This window comes from Heteronotia binoei, chromosome 2, assembly GCF_032191835.1.
Source record: "Heteronotia binoei isolate CCM8104 ecotype False Entrance Well chromosome 2, APGP_CSIRO_Hbin_v1, whole genome shotgun sequence".
In the NCBI taxonomy this organism is placed as follows: domain Eukaryota; kingdom Metazoa; phylum Chordata; class Lepidosauria; order Squamata; family Gekkonidae; genus Heteronotia; species Heteronotia binoei.
The window spans coordinates 200195060-200220007 of NC_083224.1; the positions used below are offsets into that span (position 1 = coordinate 200195060).

The following is a 24948-nucleotide window of genomic DNA, read 5'->3' on the forward strand; positions in this document are numbered from 1 at the left end:
CTTCCGGGGAATAAACGGAGGGCCCCAGTAACCCGTCCAATTTAGTTTTAAACAACACTGGGTTTTCGGAGAGGGGGTGTAACTGGCTCCGCATGGTCCTCAACTCTATGCTGGTTAACGGGACTTCCACATACCCGACCCTATCACCCATTGGAACCTGCCTTAGTGGGGCCATCATCTCCCCCTGGCTCGTTCCCTCGAGCGTTTTCCTCCTTTGCTGTTCCTTTTTCTCTTCTGCCCTTGTTTCAGATCTAGTCCTTGCCTCCTCCTCTCCCTCCTGCCATCCCCATTGCTGGTTTCGGTCCAAGAGATCTTGGACCTCCCCATAAACACCTCGCCGCTCCCTGAGTGGTTGAGCTGGCTGGTCTGGTACATAAGGTGGAGGGTCAGCCACCGGCTGCTCTCCCCCTGGCACCAGCTGCTCCTGTTCCCTTGGGGCCGTAGGGGCCCATCCTGTTACATAATCATTAGGATTCCACGGGGGAGTGTCTTCCTCCTCAGGTGCAACCGCTACTGACATCATTGTAACAGCCGTTAAAAAGGGATTCCTCGCATACTCTGTCCAAACCTCCACACAATACAAATTTAAAGGTACCTCAGGGCGCGGCACCAACCTCAACCAATATTGTCTCATATCTAAAATAATCTCCTCCTTTGTAGTTCCATAGCATGGCCAATGATGCCCAAACGGGAGATCTGAAATAGCTGGCCATTCAATAACACACTTCTTCACCAATTGTTCCTTAGTCACACCGTAATCTTTGAATCTATCCCAAGCCTTTACTATGCGGTCAAGGGGGCTTCCCACCGGGAACTCCACTTTCCACTGGCGCCCCTGTACTGCCGGCTGCCCTTTGTCCTGCGCTTGTTCCTCGGGGACGTCTCCCCTGCGCCCCTTATCCTTAGACCCCTTGTTTCCCATAGTGTCTAGTTTTAACAAGTCAACTCACCAACTTTCCGTCGTCAGTACAGTCCCGCCGTCCCATTCCGTCGATCGTTGAAGGACCCGCAACGGTTCTTGTCACCCTCGGGTGGTCGAACGGCAGCCAAAAGGAAGAAACTTCAATATGGACAAAAGGTCCCTCCTGCTGCCGGGACCCCCGTTAGGGAGACTCGTATTCCACTGCTGCCACCAAATTGACACATGTAGAGTCTGTCTCTGGACTCGAACCAATGACCACACTAACATTTTTGGGTCCAGCAAGGATCGTTTATTGAAAGCGTGATTTGCAAAGCACTGAGAGCCCGGACAGTAAAATACCACCCGTCGACTCTGCCTGCTGTGACGCAGCACAGCTGTCATATACCTTTGCCTAAAGCCCTCGTGGGACCATCCAATTGGCTGACCTCCTCACAATCTATTCTAACGGTAACGTGCGCATGCCCCAAGCCATGAATAACTTTCCCCCTTCCCGCATCTCCCTTATCTTAGCTTGCTACATACCAACCTTTTACCTCCTCTTACAGCTCCTGATACAGATTTTCTCCAGCTCTAACACATTCCTCTCTTCAGACTAGAGATAAACAAGAGGCCCCTCTCTCATAGTGAAAAAGGCAAACTCTGTGTTAGGTATTTGTGTTTGGTTAAGAATGGGGTTGAGAATAAAATGTTCAATATTATAATTGCTCTCAATAGTACAACCAAATGGCGAGCTCTGACAGAACCAATTAACAGGGTGACCCCGACGCCCTACCTATACCGCTTAACAAATAATGAATACAGGAGAACGTTTACTCTTATGAGGTGGGACGTTCTCCCTTCAGTGGTGGTGGAGGGGAGATACAAAAAAGTGCTGTTCCAAGAACGATTATGTCCCTGCTGCTGCAATGATGGTATCGAATCTCTAGCCCATGTCATATTTGACTGTAAGGTTTATAATGATCATTGAGAAGTTCTCCCATTTTCCATGGCCATACCTTTTACCAGTAGTCAAAAACTGCAACTCCTTAAGAACCTTCTTAGTGATAGGAACCCTGAGGTTACATACAAATTAGCAAAAATTGGCTGGCTTGCCACAAGAATGAGGAAAACTCTAATGATTCAGTGAGGAAATGGCTAAACATCTTTGCCAATCTGTTGGCTATGAAAGCTATGTTTTGTTATATTTGTAGTTTTGTAATAGTATTTTATACTTTTTATGTATGATTTTATGGACAATCAGTTTTAATTTTTCTATGATTTTACTGCTTTAAAAGCTGGTTTAGGCAGTGAATAAATAATTTATTCATTAAGGGAAGAAACAAAGAGGTCTAGACAGGGTTTTTAGTTTACCTTTGGTTTTAACATTAATTTTACATCTTCAGTGTCAGTGTCTTAAAGTATTCGTATTTTATGTATATCTTAGGTGGTATAATATTTTAGTGTATAATAATTATTTATATCATCTTTTACTGGTTATGAATTGGATTTTTATGAATTGTTTGTTGGTCTATGGCCGTTAAATAAATAAATAAAATAATAAATATATATATAAATATATAAATAAATATAAATAAAAATAATAATAATTGCCCTGTAAAAAACTGCAGCCTCATTGGGAATCTTGTGCACAGTTCTGGTCACCAAATCTTAAAAAGGACATCAGAGAGCTGAAAAAAGTCCTAAAGAGGGCAACCAACATGATTAAGGGGCTGGAGCACCTTCCCTACAGATGGCTACTGGGTAAGTCAGGATGCTGGACTGGATGGACCACTGGTCTGATCCAGCAGTGCTCTTCTGATGTTCTTATGAGTTCTAGTCTTTTGGGAGAGGGCGAAAAATTGCTCTTTGTCAGCGCTCTCCACCCCAGGTGTAATTTTTATAAACCTCTACCATGTACCCCCAGCATCATCTCTTTTCTAAACTGAAAAGTCCCAGACTCTTTGTCAGCCTTTCCTCATAGGGAAGGTGCTCCAAACCCTTCATCATCTTGGCTATCGATGTCTAAGAGGCTTGTCATATGAATATATATATCTAAACATATGAAGTTGACTTATACTGAATCAGACACTTGGTCCATCAAAGTCAGTATTGTCTACTCAGACAGGCAGCAGCTCTCCAGGGTCTCAAGCTGAGATTTTTTCATGCCTACTTGCCTAGACCCTTTTTAGTTGGAGATGCCGGGGACTGAACCTGGGACCTTCTGCTTACCAAGCAGATGCTCTACCGCTGAACCACCGTCCCTCCATCTCCATCACCTACTGGCTGGACCCTTTTTAGTTGGAGATGCCGGGGATTGAACCTGGGACCTTCTGCTTCCCAAGCAGATGCTCCACCATTGAGCCACCGTCCCACCATCTCCATCACCTACTGCCTGGACCCTTTTTAGTTGGAGATGCCGGGGATTGAACCTGGGACCTTCTGCTTCCCAAGCAGATGCTCCACCATTGAGCCACCATCCCTCCATCTCCATCACCTACTGCCTGGACCCTTTTTAGTTGGAGATGCCGGGGATTGAACCTGGGATCTTCAGTTTCTCAAGCAGATGCTCTACTACTGAGCCACCGTCCCTCCATCTCCATCACCTACTGCCTGGACCCTTTTTAGTTGGAGATGCCGGGGACTGAACCCGGGGATTGAACCTGGGATTGAACCTTACCAAGCAGATGCTCTACCACTGAGCCACCGTCCCTCCATCTCCATCACCTACTGCCTGGACCCGTTTTAGTTGGAGATGCTGGGGATTGAACCTGGGTCGTTCTGCTTACCAAGCAGATGCTCTAACACTGAGCCACTGTCCTTCCATCTCCATCACCTACTGCCTGGACCCTTTTTAGTTGGAGATGCTGGGGATCAAACCTGGGTCCTTTTGCTTACCAAGCAGATGCTCTACCACTGAGCCACCGTCCCTCCATCTCCATCACCTACTGGCTGGACCCTTTTTAGTTGGAGATGCCGGGGATTGAACCTGGGACCTTCTGCTTCCCAAGCAGGTGCTCCACCATTGAGCCACCATCCCTCCATCTCCATCACCTACTGCCTGGACCCTTTTTAGTTGGAGATGCCGGGGATTGAACCTGGGATCTTCTGCTTCTCAAGCAGATGCTCTACTACTGAGCCACCGTCCCTCCATCTCCATCACCTACTGCCTGGACCCTTTTTAGTTGGAGATGCCGGGGACTGAACCCGGGAATTGAACCTGGGATTGAACCTTACCAAGCAGATGCTCTACCACTGAGCCACCGTCCCTCCATCTCCATCACCTACTGCCTGGACCCCTTTTAGTTGGAGATGCTGGGGATCGAACCTGGTCCTTCTGCTTACTAAGCAGATGCTCTACCACTGAGCCACTGTCCTTCCATCTCCATCACCTACTGCCTGGACCCTTTTTAGTTGGAGATGCTGGGGATCGAACCTGGTCCTTCTGCTTACCAAGCAGATGCTCTACCACTGAGCCACTGTCCTTCCATCTCCATCACCTACTGCCTGGACCCTTTTGAGTTGGAGATGCCAGGGATCAAACCTGGGTCCTTCTGCTTCCCAAGCAGATGCTCTACCACTGAGCCACCGTCCCTCCATCTCCATCACTTACTGCCTGGACCCTTTTTAGTTGGAGATGCCGGGGATTGAACCTGGGACCTTCTGCTCCCAAGCAGATGCTCTACCACTGAGCCACTGTCTCTCCCATCATCTGCCCTTTAACCGACAAAGCGACTGATTAGATATGTTTGCGTATTGACATGGTCCCTTGAGCTGACCAGCGGGATAGCCTAGTGCAGGGGAGGCCAATGGTAGCTCTCCAGATGTTTTTTGCCTACAGCTCCCATCTGCCCCAGCCAGCATGGTCAATGGCTGGGGCTGATGGGAGTTGTAGGCAAAAAATATCTGGAGAGCTACCATTGGCCACCCCTGACCTAGTGCTCTCTAGTAGTCACAGGTTTAAAAGGCCACTCAAACTCCTGGAGCAAGATAGGTACAACCCCACTCGCCTTCCCCGTCCCCAGACAGGAGCCTCAAGGGTACCATGGCCCACCTTGAGTGGAATGATATCAAGGACGACAGTAACCATGGTGCTGATGAAGCCAATAAAAAAGTTGATGGTTGTCAGGGAGACATAAGCTGAGCTGGGGATGCTGTAGAGGTAGGACGCTGGATACATGAGAGGTGTCATGGACCATCTAAGGGAGAGGGGAGGAGAGAAAAATTAGTGCAATGTGGTGGGAGTGGGTTTGATCTGTTTCTGTCATTTTGCAGTCAAATTATCATCAAATCCTGCTGGATTTGACCCATTCCTATTTATTTATTAGAGTTTAACCTCACCCCTCTCCTGCAACGTGGGGCTAGGGGTGGCTTTAAACTCCCAGCATAGCATCCTACAACAGAACCATAAGGTACATGGTTAAAACAGTTAAAATATTGACATTCTGCTCATACCTAGAAATATCTAAAGAGAAAACATCTGGCAGACCAGTAACCGCTGTGAATAAAAGGATCCTCTAAAAGGCCTGCTGGAACAATTCCCTCTTGCATGCCCCGGGAAACCTGGACAAGTCCCATAGGGCACCTGTCTTCTCGGAGAAGGCATTCCACCAGGACAAGGCCATGATGGAAAGATGGACTCACTGCCGGATTAAACCCTGTGGAGGCCGAAATCTTGGGGGGCCCCTTGCAAATTATGTCCAAGTCAGAGTGCCTGCCCCACCGCCCACAGCCCCCGCTGCAGCCTGCAAGCACCTTTGTAAAAGCCCCTTCGACAAAGCTGCGTGGAAGAGGCAGAGAGAGGCAAACTTGGCGACAACGACGCCAGCAGCAGTGGCAGCAGGCAAGTCGGGCAAAAATCAGCTCAGTTGCTGGCTGCGTGTGCAGGCCGGGAGGGCTGCAAGCAGGGGGGAAACCAGGAAGGAAAGCAGGCCTGAGGCCCCTAAAAGCATGGGGGCCCATGGGCCGGTGTCTACTTGGCCTAATTGTTAATCCGGCCCTGGCTGGACTTCCTGAGGACCAGTACAAGAAATTGTGTAATGATGAGTGCAAGTGGGGTTATACCAGGAGAGGCGGACCTTCAGCTATGCAAGTTTCAGACCATTTAGGAATTTAGAGGTTACGAGTAGCACCTTGAATTTAAACCAGAAACAAATTGTGCAGCTGCCTCAAGATCGACTCTATGTAAGTAGAGAAGATGAGCTAATGGACAGCCTGGCAGCTGCATTCTGAATCACCTGAGATTTCCAAAGTAGCCCCAAGGCCAGCCCTGCATAGAGCACATCGCAGTAGTCTAGTCTGGAGGTCACTGTGGCATGGATCACTGTGGCAAGATCATTTTTTTTAAGTTTATGGGGAGTCGCAGATTTGCATTCTTTGTAACTGGTCACTGCGATGATCAGAAACTGCTTTAAATAAAAACTGTCTCCTTGCAAAAAAATCAAAGGCAACTAGACCAGTGTATATCAACACTCCATATTCAGTATTAATTCAAAATTCAGTATAAATAATGTGTCCATACAAATAATGAGAAATCATGCAACAAATCACCATCCACGACAAGCCGCTCTCATTTTTACTGACTCTTTCTTGGTGAACAACGCCCACGCCAATTGATGGTCTTAGCTGAAGTCCGATGCTCATAAAAAACCCGCTCTTAGGTCGTTTTGAGGCTTAAAGCTCTTCTTCCAGGGACCATCTGTTGTCAGTGTGTTGTACAGTAGGTAAGTGGTGTCAAGATACACCTTCCGATATTCTGTATGTCTCAATTCATTTCGCCTTTTTCCTTCATTCATAAAGCATTATGCTAAAATACCTCTGCTAATTTCATTGACATCTGTCCTCCAAATTGCTCCAATGTCAATGAAATTAGCAGAGATATTTCTGCATAATGCATTATGCATGAAGGAAAAAGGCAAAATGAATTGAGACACACAGAGTATCGGAAGGTGTATCTTGACACCACTTGCCTACTGTACAGCACACTGACAACAGACGGTCCCTGGAAGAAGAGCTTTAAGCCTCGAAACAACCTAAGGACGGGGTGTTTATGAGCGTCGGACTTCAGCTAAGACCATCAATTGGCGTGGGCGTTGTTCACCAAGAAAGAGTCAGTAAAAATGAGAGCGGCTTGTCGTGGATGGTGATCTGTTGCATGATTTCTCATTATTTGTATAGACACATTATTTATACGGAATTTTGAATTAATACTGACTATGGAGCATTGATATACACTGGTCTAGTTGCCTTTGATTTTTGCAGGGGTGGCCAACAGTAACTCTTCAGATGTTTTTTTTTCCTACAACTCCCACCAGCCCCAGCTAGCATGGCCAATGGCTGGGGCTGGCGGGAGTTGTAGGCAAAAAACATCTGGAGAGCTACCGTTGGCCACCCCTGCCTTAGAGAGAGGTTGTCTGTTGTGCTTGTAATAGTTCCTCTGTGGTCCCAAAAGCCCATCACGTCAAATAAAAATCGGCCAGCTGTATACCTTGTAGTTATAATACACTAAATATATGCAACAAAGTAATATAGGAACTAAAATCCTTTCCGGAGGAACTGGTTGGTCACTTTGTGAGACAGGATGCTGGACTACAATAATCAACTTGTGAAAGCTAAATGAAAAGCAATATCAAAAAGTGGATGGTTTTAGTATCCCAGTGGTTGTTTCTCTATATTCCCTCCCCCCCCCACCACAGCTGTATAACTTGACACAGCTTTGGGGCTGGACTTTGCCACCAGACAGTGCCCAAAACCACAGGGTTCCATCCTGGTTCTAATGTTTCATTTCATTTCAATTTAATGTCTGACCAGCTGTGGGCTCCTCCAGCCTTAAAAAGGTTTGGTTTTAATTTCATGGGTGGGCCACTATGCTTTCAAATTCCCATCCCCAAAGCACTTATGCTGTCAGAGTAGTTTCCTCCAGCGGTAAGTACTTCATTTCCCTTTCCTTTGTACAGTCAACTTTAAAAGGGGATCAGGGGCAGGTCTCAGACCTTTCTGAGGTCTGAGCTCCTCCTGAACTTTTCTGAGAGTTCCACCTCGTGAACCTTTCTGAGAGTTCCTCCTCCTCCTTCTAAGAGTCCCACCTCCTTGTCCATTGAAGAATATGTGCAGCTGCATAACAATCCCTGGATGAGCTCCACCACCTTTTTTTTTCTTAAAAATGACCCCTGATCAGGGGATTAGATATTCATGGAGGAGAGGTCTGTCAGTGGTCACTGGCCATGGTGGCTCAGGGGAATCTCTACATTCAGAGGCATCTGAATCCAAGAACCAAGAAACAACATCAGGGAAGGCAGCAGCTGTCCTGAAGAACTGTTTGGGCACTGTGTGAGAGAGGATACTGGACTAAATGGACCACTGATCTGATCCATCAGGGGCTTATATCCTTATGAAGGCCTCAGCCTCTCTGCCCTGTTTCTGGCCTTCCAGAGGACCTGGTTGGCCACTTTGTGAGACAGCATGCTGAACTAGATGGACTGCTGGTTTGATTCCCAAGGGCTCATGTTCTTGTGAAGGCCTCAACCTCTCTGCCCTGTTGTTGGCTGTCCAGAGGAACTGGTTGGCCACTGTGTGAGACAGGATGCTGGACTAACTGGACCACTGGTCTGATCCAGCAGGGCTCTTCTCATGTTCTTACGTTGTTAACTTGGCTTGCTAATCATCCACTTGACACCGTGGACTGCACCAAAGGCTTTAATCACTGTTGGAGCAAGCAAGAAGACTGGACACAGCTGGATGTCTGCAGAGGCCTGCAGCCCAGAAGAGGACCCAGCACTGCTGAGAGAAGGGCAGCCCACCCCAGAACCTCCTGTGACATCCTGTGGGGGGGCCTTCGAGACAATCTCCCATCTCCCACTGAGGGAACCAAAGTATGGCACTTCCATGCTCCTCTGAGCCTTGCTGGGGATGGGCGTGATCCGCTCCCTTCTTGGTCACACTGTGCATACGCAAGAGGGAACAAAGAAGCCTCTATCTCTGCCCCACACTCTTTTGCTTTGACAGCACCATGCCCTCCCTCACCTTCACCTGCCACATGGTCAAGGACTGGGTGTGATTCCCCATTGCCGGTCCTTACCCATAGAGGAGCAGCAGCAAAATCAGGGTTGGGAGGCTCTCTGGGGACACGTAGGCCTTCTGCTGGAAGCAGATGAAGATGAGGACTACCAGAGCAGCCGGGATGAGATAATTGCACTGCAGGGAAGAGGCGAGGGAAGGTCAACCCCTCTGCGGGGTGCAAAGAGCTGGTTCACAGTGCCCCAGGAAAGGAGGGCTGCTCCCAATCTGAGCCCCGGCCAGCCACCGCAGCTCACCACGTCCCAGGCAAAGTTGCCCAGCCAATAGACCCAGGGTTTCATGCCATTGACGATCTGCAGGTGCTTGGCGTTGCTGATCCGCTCCTCGATGAGGAAGAGCACGAAGCTGGCGGGGACGAAGGACAAGGCGAACATCACACAGGTGGAAATCAGCACACTGAAGAAACTGGACAACCTGGAGAAGACACGGGCCTATGAGTGACATGAGCCGGGGGCCAGTCTCTCTCTCTCTCTCTTTCTGTCTAGTCTACCTCACAGGATTTCAGTGAAGGTTAAGGAAGACCAGGGGTCCCCAGCCTTTTTGATCATGTGGGCCCCTTTGGAACTCTGACACAGGGTGGCGGGTGCAGCCACAAAATGGCTGCCATGGGAGGCAGAACCAACCACAAAATGGAGGCCACAGGAGGGGGAGCCACACAGGGGACAAGAGCGATAATTTTTAAAAATACACCATGAACAAGGAGCGTGTGAGAAAATAAAACAAACACTGTGGTGGCAGCTGCTGTCAAACCAATGTTAATTTAATCTGCACAGCCAACGAGATCTCCAGGGGCTTATTAGAAGCCCTGCTGGGTGAAAGCCCTAACAGCCCCACCCACTTTCCAGAAACACTTTGTAGGTGCCAGGAAAGGGGCTGGCAGGCACCATGGTACCCACAGGCAGCACAATGGGGGGCCCTCAGGTAGAGGAAGAGAGAACCATGTATTCTGCCCTGACTTCTTTGGCTGGGATAAAACGGGATTGATAGACAAGCTCCCCATACACTAGGGCCAGTGTTCCCTATAAACTGAGTCAGAGTGAGTCAGCTCACTGTTTTTTCGCCTTCAGCTCAGGTATTTTTGTCTTAGCTCAGGGAAAATGGCCACAGAGCAAGCTAATTTATGCAGCAGCTCACAAATTTGATGCTAGATCCAGGCGGGCAGCCGTGTTGGTCTGACATAGTAGAACAAAATAGGAGTCGATTGCTCCTTTAAGACCAACTTAGTTTTATTCGGAACGAAAGCTTTCGCGTGCTCTCTAAGCACACTTCATCAGACGAGGAATCCGGCACATTGAGCAGAGCCACACATAGCTGGCAGGCAGTGGCCCAGAATGCAAAATGGTACAGATTGAAGAACTAATGACAGAATAGTAAAATTAACAAATTCAGCGAACCTTTGATCTGAGTAGCCGATCTGAGTCGCTCACAGCTTAGAGGGAACATTGATTATGGCCCTCCCATCTCTAAGTCTTTCAGGGGGGGGGGGGTATTTTTGTTTTTCATTTCCAGATGACATCTCACTTCCTCCTTCCCTCCCCCGTAGTGGCACAGATTCCCAGATTCTGCAGGCAACCCTCCCCTGCTCCTCACCCCGCAAAGAAAGCTGGAAGTTCCGCAACAGCATTGAAAAGCAGTTTGCAGAGAGGGAATGGAGAGCTTCGTACACAACCAGGCAGTACTCACGCGGTTGATATAAACAGTTGCCTTTGGGTCTCGTTGAGGGGCTGGTTAACCGTTACAATGCCATAGAATGAATGGTCTGCGCCCGCAGGCAGGCTAGCCCGGAGGAGGCCGTTGTTGGCCACGTTGATGAAAGACGCCATGGCATGTAGCCCCTTGTTGTTGAACCAGACCTGGAATAGAAACGTGGCAAACGAGAATTGCATTCGCAAAGCAAGGCACCGGGACTGTGTAAGGACTTTGCATAAGGACAGCGATGGCGGTTGCCATGCTGGCACCTTTCTCTCCCCACGCCCTCTTGGGGGGGGATCACCCGCCACTCCTGATGAGGTAATGACTGAATATGAGCACTCTAAAAATGCCATCAGGGTTTGTAATCTTTTTAGAAGAAGAAGATGGCTGCAGATTTATATCCCGCCCTTCTCTCTGAAAGAGCCCTGTGGTGCAGTGTTAAAGCTGCAGTACTGCAGTCCCTTTTTTTTTTGTAACCAAACTTTTTATTTTGCAATATATTGAAATAAATTCATCTATTCAAATTCAAATATACTTCTCCAATACATTACATATTTTCCTCCACCCCCACTCCTCTTATTCATGACCTCCGCCGGTACTTAAAACAAATTAAAAGCATATTAAAGGTAAATTCACAATTATAAAATCTTTAGAAAGAAAAAATTATCATTCAAGAACCTTTTCTCTAATAATCATTTAATACTTATTAAACACAAAGCTCATAATTATTAAATCAGTTCCAGAGTTCCACCTATCTTAGTCTTATCTTAACTCTCATATATATATATATATATATATATATATATATATATATATATATATATATATATATATATATATATATATATATTTTACCAAATAACTATGTTCTACTAATGCTTTTATCACAATTCCTCTTTATCATTTAAAGTTCAATTAATATTGTCATACACTACTAAATATCTTTTCACCATTATAAAATTTTTACACAAAGAGTTATCTTTCATTAACCTTTTCGCTAACATTCACTTAGTACTTATTGAACACAAAACTCATAGTTATAAAATCAACTCCGGAATTTCAGCTGCCTTAATCTTATCTTAACTCATATATGTATAATTACCATGTAACTATATTCTACTAACTCAATAATCACGATTCCTCTTTATCATTTAAAGTTCAATTAATGTTGTCATAAACTACTAAATGTCTCTTCACCCTTCATTGTATTTCCATGTAACTTTGGAATTTACTCCAGTCTTCTTTAAACTTCTCCAAATTATTGTCTTTTAAGATTCTAGTAAGTTTGTCCATTTCACTCCAGTTAAGAACCTTTAAGACCCAGTCCCATTTTTCAGGTATTCTGTCTTGCTTCCACATTTGCGCATACAATGTTCTCGCAGCTGAAAGCAAATACCACAACAATGTTCTGACTTGCTTCGGAAAGCTTTCCATTTGTAATCCCACCAGAAAGACATCTGGTGCTCTCCTAATATTATAACCCAAGATTTTCGAGATCTCTTGTTGAATCATTGTCCAAAATTGTTTCACCTTTTCACAAGTCCACCATATGTGGTAGAAAGAACCTTCATGTTTTTTACATTTCCAATACCTATCTGAAGCTTGATTACTCATTTTCGTTAGCTTTTTAGGTGTCATGTACCATCTGTACAGCATTTTGAAACAGCTCTCTTTTATGTTATAGCACGTTGATATTTTCATTGAATTCTTCCATAGGTGTTCCCACGTCTCCATCTGTATTTCTTTATTAAAGTTAATCGCCCATTTAATCATTTGAGGCTTCACCACCTCCTCTTCTGTAGACCATTTCAATAACAGCTTATACATCCTTGAGATCAATTTTTCATTCTCGCCCAACAGCCTTTTCTCCATTTCTGTTTTCTCTCGTCTTATACCTGTGCTCTTAATGTCTTTCTCTATCAAGCTTTTAATTTGTAGCAGCTGAAACCAATCAAATTTGTCCTGCAGCTCTTCAACCAATTTCATTTCAACTTTGCCCCCCTTGAACTTTAGCAGTTGTTCGTATGATACCCATTTCCCTTCCCTTACACTTTGCGGCATACTTATTACTTCTGTTGGCACAATCCAAAGTGGTTTCCTCTCATCTCCATACTTACTATATGGCGCTGTTCCCTCCCTTGCGGAACGAGATGTTCATCTGGGCAAGGGAGATCCACAACGAGGTCCAAGCCAGCTACGTGCAGATCACCCGAGAATTGCAGAGACAGCTGGACGCGATCTGGGAGCAAATCCGGGGAGCGCCAGCTCCGGTTGACCCACCAGCCGGAGGCAAACCGGCGGAAACTAACGGCCAAACAGATCCGCTGGGCAGGGTTCTTTGCCAAATTCGACTTCATACCATGCAAACAACTCCCCACGGCCAAAAAACTAGCCTATTTGTTCTTTCATCACGTGGTTTGGCTACAGTCATTCCCTGAAAAGGTCATTAGTGACCGCGGCCCGCAGTTTGTTGCCAACTTCTGGCGGGAGTTCTTTAAAATGGCCGGACTAGAACAAGGGCTGAGCTCGGCTTACCACCCCCAGACGGACGGACAGATGGAGAGGGTGAATGGGCTTCTAGAGCAGTACCTACGCTGCTACATTAATTTCCAACAATCCAAATGGGTGGAATTGCTGCCCTTCACTGAGTATGGCTACAACAACAGCCTGCACAGCTCAACCAAAGCCTCACCCTTTCAGATCATGAATGGCTACGAAGGGTGACCTTTCCCAACACTGCTGTCAGGGGAGGGAACAGCGCCACCTAGCTCATGCTGGCAGTGGTGGGAAGGAGTCAGGAAAGGGTGGGAAGTGATCCAGGAAAACCTCGAAGAGACTACAGGCCCAGTTTGACAAAAAGCACTCCCCACAATGGGAATTCAAAGAGGGAGAGAGTGTATTTTTGTCAACCAAAAACCTGCCCCTGCCGCAAACTTGCAGGAAGCTGGCATACAAATTCTTACGGCCTTTTAAGATCAAAAGGGTAATCAACAAAGTGACAGTGGAACTGGAACTACCCAAGTTATTTAGTAAGATCCACCCTGTTTTTCATTGCAGCCTTTTTCGCAAAGATCCTGGACCCACGTGTTGGCACCCCCGCCCTCCAGAGCCACCTCCTATTCAAGTGAAGGGCCAGAGCCACCATGAGGTGCAAGAGATCCTGGATTCCGGGGTCCAGAGGGGGGTGCTGTACTACCTGGTCCACTGGAAATACTTCCCCAACAGCTGTGATGAATGGGTCAAGTCAACCAACCTACGGGCCCCCCAGCTTCTAAAGAAATTTTACCTACTGCACCCAGACAAACCCCGAGCACGAGCTTAGGGGGGGCAGTATGTCAGACATTGTAACTGCTTTAATTCACTTTTAGTCCCTTGACCTGACTAACGCCATCTTGTTTGCTATTACTAACCCTGAGCATACAGCTGTGCATTTCAAACGCAGAGGGAAGGTTGTAAATCCCATGGGAGGAATTTCTCACTTGGCATCCACAGGCTCCACAAGCCTTTGAAGATGGTATGCCTCAAGGTAACCAGCAGGGATCCTTCCTGGGAATGAGATAAGGGAATGTGGGAACAGACAACTGCCTCTCAGAGTGTAAGAATGGTTTCTTTGTTATGTTATTTTCTTCTACAAAAGTCCAAGAGTAACCTTGGAATGTATCAAACTCAATCTGCTTCTATCCCAGACCACTAGTTCTCGAATAAATGGATTAATTTTGCAACAGAATGATTTGTGCTTATTTCGACGTTCAATGTCTGACATTTTTTTCCAAGTATTCAGCAAACTCCTCCTTATATAGTGATGTGAAAAAAAACCATCCATCTTCTCTTTCCCGTAATACATATATGCATGCCAGCCAAAGATATTTCCATGTCCTTCTAACACCAATAATTTTTTGTTGAACAAAGTCATCCATTCCTTAATCCATACCAAACAAACTGCATCATGATATAGCATTAAATCAGGTAATTGGAAGCCGCCTCTTTCTTTCACATCTGTTAAGATTTTCATTTTGATTCTTGGTTTCTTATCCGCCCAAATAAACTCTGAAATCTTTCTTTGCCATAGGTTAAATTGTTTCTTATCTTTCACTATTGGGATAGTTTGAAATAAAAACATCATCCTTGGTAGAACATTCATTTTAATTGCAGATATCCTTCCCAGCATAGATACGTTTAGTTTATTCCATTTTAACATATCACCTTCTATTTTATGCCAGAGCTTTTCATAATTGTTCTTATATAAGTCAATGTTTTTCATCGTCATTTCCACACCTAAATATTTTACTTTGGAAGCAACTTCACATCCAGTGGCATTTTGTAATTCTTTCTGTTTGCTTAGTGTCAGATTCTTAGTAAGGATTTTCAATTTTTCTTTATTAATATAAAAGCCAGCTATCTCACCATACTCTTTAATTTTCTTTAACAACAAAAGCATCACTTGTACTGGGTTCTCTTTTTAGAAGAAGAAGATGGCTGCAGATTTATATCCCGCCCTTCTCTCTGAAAGAGCCCTGTGGTGCAGTGTTAAAGCTGCAGTACTGCAGTCCTAAACACTGCTCATGACCTGAGTTTGATCCCCGGCGGAAGCTGGGTTTTCAGGTAGCCAACTCAAGGTTGACTGCCTTCCATCCTTCTGAGGTCAGTAAAATGAGTACCCAGCTTGCTGGGGGGAAAGTGTAGGTGACTGGGGAAGGCAATGGCAAACCACCCCATAAAAAGTCTGCTGTGAAAACGTTGTGAAAGCAATGTCACTCCAGAGTCGGAAACGACTGGTGCTTGCACAGGTGACCTTTCCTTTTCCTTCTCTCTGAATTAGAGACTCAGAACGGCTTACAATCTCCTATACCTTCTCCCCCCACAACAGACACCCTGTGAGTCGGGTGGGGCTGAGAGAGCTCTCCCAGAAGCTGCCCTTTCGAGGACAACTCCTGAGAGAACTATGGCGGGCCCAAGGCCATTCCAGCAGGTGCAAGTGGAGGAGTGGGGAATCAAACCCGGTTCTCCCAGATAAGAGTCCGCACACTTAACTGCTACACCAAACTGGCTCTTTAATGTAACTGACTTGATTGATATTAATATACATATTTATTTTAATGTTGTACATTGCCCAGAGCCTGGCACTAGCCAGGATGGGGCGATTCATCAAGTTTAACAAATAAGAATAAGAATACTGCCAACAAGGCTGGATACTGGAAACCAGAGCTATTTTTCACCATTGTTTTTCACAGGACTTTTTTGCAGGAACTCATTTGCATAGTAGGTCACACCCCCTGACACCAAGCCAGTCAGAACTGCGTTCCTGTGCATTCCTGCTCAAAAAAAGCCGTGCTGGAAACTATCCACCAGGTGTGACTTCCCCCCAATGCTAGAAACCCCTCCTTCCCTTAACCTGGCCACTGACCCAAACCCCCAGGGCCCCGGACCACTGAAAGAAATTCAGCGAAAATGGCAAGCCTATTACTCATATTATGGGAATAGTTAGGTATCTTGGTTGTTAAAACTATTTGTATATTACATTAGAAGCAATGGAGACATTGATTACAATTCTTTTTATTATTCAGTATTCTGCTAGCGTTTTCTGTAATAATAAGCGGGGCTTGAAGCAGGAGCTCATAGGAGTGCAGCTCCTGAACCTCCAGCCAGGATCTGCATGCAGTGGGGACTTCTGTCCCCGCTGCACACAGGTCCTGGGGCATGTGTAAATGAGAGATGCTACTGAGCTCCTGCACCTTTTTTTTCCTACCAAACAACCTGATAATAAGACTTAGACATTGTTAAATGACTAAGATACAGGAGTCGTTTTGTAGAAAAATAGGTGGTGGAGCTCATCCAGGGATTGTTATGCAGCTGCACATACTATTCAAGGGACAAGGAGGTGGAACTCTCAGAAGGAGGAGGTGGAACTCTCAGAAAGGTTTAGGGGTTGTGCTCCTGTGAGTTCCCATTGAATTTGAGGCCTGCTAAGATAATACCTAGGCTTGTAGGATGGTTTAAATTTAACATAAAAATCTGTCTAATCTTTTTACGGTTACTAGAACGTTGCAACTAAGAACGTTCTTGTTTATTCTTTTAAAGAACACTGTACCTCAAAATACTGTAATAATGATGTTTTACTTCCTAAATTTGAAATTATTAAATGATTAAGACCTGGGGTTGTTTTGCAGAAAAATGGGTGGTGGAGCTCATGAGCATAACTCATAAGCATCCCCCCTCCCCTGAATAAGCTGTTGTGAGTCAAAGTATCTAACAAAAGTGACCTTGGACTAACAGACGTTTTTCAAATCAGACCCTCAAGCTTCTAGCCCTCATCCAATGCAATGACACTCTGGGTTGAGGGCAAAACTCTATGGTTTGAGAACAATTTTGCCATAGAATTTTCTCCTCGAACCAGAGCACCCCCACGTCCCCAATGTGATGATGTGTCAAGCCTGACTATTTTGATATAAAATTGCCGAGCAAATGTCAAACCAATGCTCTGGTCCTTCTCCATTATTTATAGCCTATCCGCCACGTTCCCCTTGCCATCTGGCCAAGAATGTTTATGTTACTGGGAAGGTATGCTGTGTCTGAAGAGTGCACTCCCTCATTTTCACAGGCCTGTTATCAGTTCGAGAAGTAGTGTTAGAATGCTTTTGTAGTGTAAAAGAAAGTCACTGCTTTACCCTTTGAACTTTAGATTTGAATGAAGCGCTTTTTTGTAACGGTTTATGATACCCTATATAGCACCGTGTAACCTCTGGTATCTCAGTCTTTCCAAGGACCATGTTCCTTGGGGCACCTTTGAATTCCTAAATAAAACAGTCTATTTGAAACAAAACAAAGGACTTCATTATTGGGAATCTCGGGGCTTGACATGATGGCATTGCGTTGGCAATGTTGCTGCTTTGGGGCAGACCCCTGCCCCCCTCCTGGAAGACTCCCTCCCTCTCCCCCGCTGGCAAGACCCAGGACAACCTTACTATAAGCTTTTGTGAGCCAAAGTATCTGATGGAAGTGAGCTTGGGCTCACGGAAGCTTATACCCTGGAAACTTTTGTTAGCTTTTAAGTGCTACTGGGCTCAAATTTTTTGGCCCTGTATGCAGATAAGAGCCACACCAGAGATCTATTCAAGGGGACGACAGTACTGGCTTGTCTTTTTCCCCACCCCTTTCTTAATATCTTTAAACAAGAACCAACCTTGACATTCTCGGAGGTCTCCAGTCCATCAACGAAGCCGCTAAGGCTGCTGAAAAGCCTGTCCAGAGAACTTCCCTGAGGGTTTAAGAAATATTAGGAAACAACTGGGTGAGGAGGACTAGAAGCTTGAGTGTCTGATTTTAAAAGTCTAGAGCAGCGGTGGCCAAACTTGCTTAACATGAGAGCCACATATAATAAACATCACATGTTTGAGAGCCGCAAGACATGAACATCAGATGTTTGAGAGCTGGAAGAAGGGAGGCAGTCAGGAAGGCAAATAGATGGGGGAGGGAAGAGGGAAGGAGAGGTAGAAAGAAAGCAACTTTAACTGTAAATGTATTCTCCAAGCCACTGGCTTGGAGAAGTGATTTAAAGAGATAAATTATTTCTCCAAGACGGCGAATGGAGCAGTGGGGGCTTTAAGAGCCGCACAATATGTGTGAAAGAGCCACATGTGGCTCCTAAGCCACAGTTTGGCCACCCCTGGTCTAGAGAAAGCGATAAGGAAACATGAAGGAGCTTAAGGCTAAGAACTGGGTGCACTTTCTTTCCACCGCCATCACTTCAACAGAAGACAAGCTGCTATAACATCAAGGAATGTTCACAAATATTCAAGCTGCCTGCGGCAGGGGAGAGAGAAGGCACGGAATGTTCAAAAACACAGCCAGGCATTGTGAGGGGAATGGAGGGGCAGCCGGGGTAGGGAAACCCACCACAGAGCAGACTACAGAAGAAGAACTTAGCTCTTCAGACAGCGGATGGCCTAAGGCAGGGGTCCCCAACTTTTTCAAGCCTGCATGCACTTTGGGAATTCTGACGTAAGGTGGTGGTCACATCTACAACATGGCTGCCACAGGAGGCGGAGCCAACTACAAAAATGTCAGGAAGTGAGGTCGTGCACAACTCTAATAGTAACTCTTCAACAGATCAAGGGGCTTAGGGTCAGAGGGCTAAGGGACAGCCCCGCACCCCATCACTGCAGGATTTCCAGCTTCCACAGAGGCAGTCTTTATTTTCTGCCCCTTCCCCCCCCCCCGCCCCTGCTGAACAACCATCTCAACATTTGCTTTTGGACGTGTTAAAGGCTCATTGGTGCAAGTTTTTCAAACTCAGGGCTTTGTTTAAACTCAGTTCAAATTGCCAAGCAGGGAATCAATGCACGTTGTTTCCTCTAAGCACACCATGCGCTTCAATGTATGCACACGGTCGCTCGTGGTGCCACGCGTGGCCGATTCATTTGGTGCCCTGCAGCTAACGGAGCGTATTCCAAACCACTGCTGCATGAGCAGAGGGGAGTGAAATGTGCCAGGCCTTCCTTAGCCAGCCTTTTGTATGAGAAAGTCAACCATTTCTGGTCCCAGCTGAAATGATGGTGGCTATGCAGCCCCAACGTAGCCCCAGCTTCCATCGCTCCATCCCCTCCCCTTTCCCAGCCAGTCTCAAGCCAGGCCTCACCTTAGTGATGCTGAGAAAGGCACGGACCTTCTGAACAGTGGTGTTCACCGTATCGGGGGTTGGCAGACCCTGGAAGGTGTGGGCCCCCACAGAGAATCCACCGTACCTTGTGGAAACAGAGGAAGGAATAAAACCAAGTCATTAGGAGGCTGGCCTGCTCCCTTTGTTGAGAGCCAGTTTGGTGTTGTGGTTAAGAGCATGGACTTTAATATGGGAGAACTGGGTTTGATTTCCCTTCCTCCACATGCAGCTAGCTGGGTGACCTTTGGTCAGACACTAGTTCTCAGAAGAGATGTTCTCTCAAGAGCAGTTCTCAAAAGAGCTCTCTCAGCCCCATCTACCTCACAGGGTGTGTGCTGTGGTGAGGAGAAGAGAAGAGAAGAGAAGAGAAGAGAAGAGAAGAGAAGAGAAGAGAAGAGAAGAGAAGAGAAGAGAAGAGAAGAGAAGAGAAGAGAAGAGAAGGAAGGAAGGGAAGGGAAGGGAAGGGAAGGGAAGGGAAGGGAAGGGAAGGGAAGGGAAGGGAAGGGAAGGGAAGGAGGTTGTAAGCTGCTCTGAGCCTCCAAGTGAAGGGCAGGGTATAAATCCAATTTCCTCTTCCTCCTTCTTCTTTATATAAGTCTGGTCACCTCTGAGAAGCAGAAGCCACTTGGAGAGGGGCCATGGCTCAGTGGTAGAGCATCTGCTTGGCATGCAGAAGGTCCCAGGTTCAGCCCCCGGCATCTCCAGTTCAAAGGTCCAAACATGATGGGAAAGACCTCTGCCTGAGACCCTGGACAGTCGCTGCCAGTCTGAGTGGACAATACTGATTTTGATGGACCGAGGGTCTGATTCATGCGCATCCGCTCAAGGCGGGGAAGTTGTCAGAACAGCAAGTCAAGGGCTAGTTCAGAGATAACGCTTTGTCTTCATAGGATGGCTTTCAGGAAGGGAAGGCAGTGTGCCCTCTCGGCACAGGAAGCCCCGCTCAGCCGCAGTCTGGAGCCACGCAGTGTCTTGCACTGCCCATTCCAAGATTATGAAAAAGAAGAAGAATTGCAGATTTATACCCCGCCCTTCCCTCTGAATCAGAGATGCTGAGCGGCTTACAATCTCCTATATCTTCTTCCCCCACAAGAGACACCCTGTGAGGTGGGGGGGCACTGAGAGAGCTCTTACACCAGCTGCCCTTTCAAGGACAACTCCTACGAAAGCTACGGCTGACCCAAGGCCATTCCAGCAGGTGGGAGTGGAGGAGTGGGGAATCAAATCCGGTTCTCCCAGATCAGAGTCCGCACACTACTCCAAACTGACTCTCACTGCGTAACCATATGTTGCAATGTGAGCACATACACACTCTTTACACACTCTGAGAACCGTTCATGCGCACCATTAAGATGTGATTAAGAGCTGTTGCCTTAAGCACGGGTTCCGCCGCAACTACATCTGTTGAATTACTCTACAAAGAGGAGAAGTCGGGTCTACCTGCGTCTTTCAATGAAAGGATGAGAACAACAGCAGAATTTGCCTGAAAACTTTTGAAATTTTGAGTTTCATCAACAGGCTGTATTTTTGCTTTAAGAGACCTATAGGAATTCTTCTATGGTATTGTTTGAGTAAAGAGTGTGCATGCACTCACATTGCAACGTATGGTTACGAAGTGTTTTTCTTGTTTTTCCTAACTCCACACTGCAAGTTTCCTAATCATCTTCATTCCAAGATAACAGCAGTTACATTCTGCTCTGGATGTGAACTGCTCCACTCAGTGGAGGGGGAAAAAATCGAGGGAACGTTGGAAGAGATTTGTACACAGACAAATGCACTAGTTCTGTCCTGTCATAAGAACATAAGAGAAGCCATGTTGGATCAGGTCAATGGCCCATCTAGTCCAACACTCTGTGTCACACAGTGGCCAAAAAACCCAGGTGCCATCAGGGGGTCCAGAAGTGGGGCCAAGACACTAGAAGCCCTCCCACTGTTGCCCCCCCCCCAAAAAAAACACCAAGTCATTTCACAGGTATTCTAATTTTTTGGCCTTTCTCTCTTCAGATTTTATTTATTCATCTTTTTGAACCCCTCCCCCCCACACACATATCAACATATTTCCGCCTGTATTTTAGTTGGATATTTGATCTGGCATTTCAGTGTTTTGCTCAGTGAACCGTAGAGTACAGTGATCCACTGGAAGATGTATTTATGCCAGCAAAACAGGGAGGGGGGGAGCACAGGCCATCCCATTTCAATCCCTGCTCCCTCTAAGGAGCTCAGGAGAGCACACACATTTCTCTCCTCCCATGGCTTATCAGTGCCGGTTATAACCTTTAAAGCCCAATATGGCCTGGGACCTTCGGGACCGCCTTTCCCCATATGTGCCCCAGAGAGCACTCCATTCAGGGTCCCCAAATCTCCTCCAGATTCCCAGACTGAAAGAAGTTCGATTGTCCACCACTAGAGCCAGAGCATTCTGGACAATAGCCCCCGCTCTTGTGGAATGCCCTCCCCGAAAACATCAAGGCCCTGCGGGACCTGCCACAGTTCCGCCAGGCCTGTGGGACCGAACTATTTAAGCTTGCCTTCAATAGTTAAGGGGAGGTAGCAAATGTCCCACAACACTGACAGTCCCCCTGGACAAATATAGATATTGAGAAACACCAACGTGCATCTTGGATTTTATGGTTAAAATTTGTAGAATTGATTTTATTGTATATTGTTTTTAGTATTCAATGTGGTTTTTGTTGTCAGCCGCCCTGAGCCCATTAGGGGAGGGCGGGATATAAATCTGATACAACAAAATAAAATAAAAATTTACTTTATTTATAACCTACCTTTCTTCCCAATGGGGACATAAGTGGCTTGCATTAACTCTCCTCTCCTCCACCTTACCTTCACAACAATCTGGTGAGGCAGGTTAGGCTGAGAGCACGTGACTGGTCCAAGCTCACCCAGCAACCTTCCAGGGCAGAGTGGGAGATTCGAACCTGTCTCTCCCTGATCCTAGTCCAACACTCTAACCACTACCCCATACTGACCCGCTTTTATCCTTGTGAGGTGGATTTGGCTGAGAGTGGCTAAGCCCAAGGTCAAGTTAGGCCCCAAAAATCTGGTAGTTCAGACTTCTGGACTCTTTTCTGTACTCTGTTCTCTATTTCCAGGCTAATTCTCAGAGGGAAAGTGTTAAGAGATGCTGGGCCATAAGAAAAGAGAAGCCCTGCTGGATCCAACCAGTGGTCCATCTAGTCCAGCATCTTGTCTCACACAGTGGGCAACCCATTCCTCTGGAGGGCCAACAACAGGGCAGAGAGGCTGAGGCCTTCCCCTGATGTTTCCTCCTGGCTCTGAGATTCAGAAGATTAGTGCCTCTGGATGTAGAGGTCTCCCACAGTCAGCATGGCTAGCAGCCATTGATAGACTTATCTCCCATGAATCTATCTAATCCCCTTTGAAAGTTGTCTATTCCTGTGGCCATCACTAAAAAAGGTAAAGGTAGTTTCCTGTGCAAGCACCAGTCATTTCTGACTCTGGAGTGAGATTGCTTTTACAACATTTTCACGCCAGACTTTTTATGGGGTGGTTTGCCATTGCCTTCCCCAGTCATCTACACTTTCCCCCCAGCAAGCTGGGGACTCATTTCACTGACCTTGGAAGGATGGAAGGCTGAGTCAACCTTGAGCCGGCTGCCTGAACCCAGCTTCTGCTGGATCGAACGCAGGTTGTGAGCAGAGCTCAGGACTGCAGTACTGCAGCTTTACCACTCTGCGCCACGGGGCTCTCTGTGGCCATCACTACATGGACACTTATATGGGAGAACCGGGTTTGATTTTCCACTTCTCCAGCTGGAGTGACCTTGGGCCCATCATAACTCTGTCAGGGGCTGTTCTGGAAAGAGCAGTTGCTGTCAGAGCTCTCAAGAACACCTACCTCACAGGGTGTCTGTCATGGAGAGGGGAAGGGAAAGGAGATTGTAGGCCACTCTAAGTCTCCTTTGGGTAGTGAAGGGCAGGGCATTAATGTAATCTCTTCACCACCATCATCATCATCATCCACTGGCAGCAAATTCCACATTTTAATCACTCTTTGTGTTAAATAGTATTTATTTTTGTCCGCCCTGAACCAACTGCCCGCCCTTCAGTTTCCTTGGATGCCCTCAAATTCTGGTATTTGGAAACAGGGAGACGAATTTTCCGGGTCCCCCAGAAAAATGGACACACCTAGTCTGTTGTCACAAAAACAACGCCAAGAGTTAGACCTCCAAAGATCCTTGCACAAGATCAAAAGCAGTTACCAACGAGAACCAGAACCCAAAGCAGGCCAGATCACCCGTCTAGGAAAATACTCGTTTGAGAAACAAACAAAAAAGTGTCTTACCACGTTTCAGTAATCTGCGTCTTGTTTTTTAACCTAAAAGATATTTTAAGAGACAGAAAGAAAGACAAGAGTTATTACTGAGGGTGCCAAAAATGAAGCGTGCATAAGGAGACAACTGGTGAATCCATGCAGGTTCATGGCACCCCCACACAGAAGAATCATCTATCAGCAATGCCGTTCCTTCAGGCTGATTCGTGAAATCCTCGCCAATTAACCATGGAAGCTTTAATCTATTAATTAAGTTGCCAGACTTTTGTAAAAATTTGATTTGATGCTTGCTTTTTTTGTTTCCACGGGATGCCGAAAGAGAGGTTTTCCCCTCTTGTGCAGGAGACGGAGGAAGGCCTCTTCAAAAGCCCCAGGAAATGGAACTGAAAGAGTAACCCAGTTTCTGGACTATCCCAGTCACACGCAAAGCACAAACGTGGGAGGGGGGTGTCATAATGCACTGCTCTCCCATCCCCTTATATATGCGGAAGAGAAGATCAGTCTAGAGCGCCTTTCCCCCGGTCAGGATATTTTGATTGGTTGTTGAGAATGAATTATGGCAAGTCCTGAAGTGGGACACTCCCAAAACAGGATTAACATCTGGTCTACAAGAGGCCTTGCTTCCATATTTCTCACACAGGAAGGCATGTCTCTCCTCAGACGGTGTTTACCACCAGGGGGGTGTTTTGTTTTTAAGCTGTTTTTCTTTAAAACACAAGCGTATTAAAACTCCGCTGCCCTATGACTGGGGTGGTGTTATGTATGTGGATTAATGCATAGACTGTTGCTGTGTGTTCCTGCCAGGCTCATTGGAGCCAGAAGGACTGAGCTTGGGGACTTGGGAACAATAGGCAGCAGGATCCAAACTTCTGCTGCCCTGCTCCAATCACAAGCCCCCTGCTGGTTTGAATGATCCAATGACGTGCTTGTGTGGGAACCCAGGGTTGTATACAGTGGGCCCCGTTGGCCCAGTCAGGCAGTCTTGAACTACAGCCATCCCAGTGCTGTATCCAACAAAGAACTGACGTTTCACTACCACCTCGCCTCTTCAATGAGTAGAACCAGGGCCGGCTCCCCCACTAGGCAAACTGGGCGGTCGCCCTAGGGCACCAGCAGGGCAGGGGCAGCAAATTCGGCCTCCCCCCTCCCCCCTAGGTAAACGCCTAGTTTGCCCCCCCCCGCGCCTCCTCCTCCCTCCCTTCCCCACCCCATGTCGATTTCAATGCTGGAACCGGCTCTAACGCTGCATTCCGGCTATCTAAAGTGCCCCCCCCACAGCTGACCACTCGATCGGCGAGTAAAACCGTGCCGCGGGGCC

At 46.7% G+C, this 24948-nt stretch overlaps 1 protein-coding gene across 1 annotated transcript in view; it reads right to left on the reverse strand.

Moving 5' to 3' along the window:
* Nucleotides 1-24948, reverse strand: part of LOC132567470 (phospholipid-transporting ATPase ABCA1-like) — a 202481-nt gene that overhangs the window by 44954 nt on the left and 132579 nt on the right. Inside the window, exons 39-45 of the mRNA XM_060233146.1 lie at nucleotides 23643-23675; nucleotides 19302-19407; nucleotides 17847-17921; nucleotides 10658-10827; nucleotides 9211-9388; nucleotides 8976-9091; nucleotides 4953-5097 (exon numbers count right to left, since the gene is read on the reverse strand). Coding sequence (XP_060089129.1) covers nucleotides 4953-5097; nucleotides 8976-9091; nucleotides 9211-9388; nucleotides 10658-10827; nucleotides 17847-17921; nucleotides 19302-19407; nucleotides 23643-23675 — 823 coding nt within the window. The remainder of the gene's footprint in view (nucleotides 1-4952; nucleotides 5098-8975; nucleotides 9092-9210; nucleotides 9389-10657; nucleotides 10828-17846; nucleotides 17922-19301; nucleotides 19408-23642; nucleotides 23676-24948) is intronic.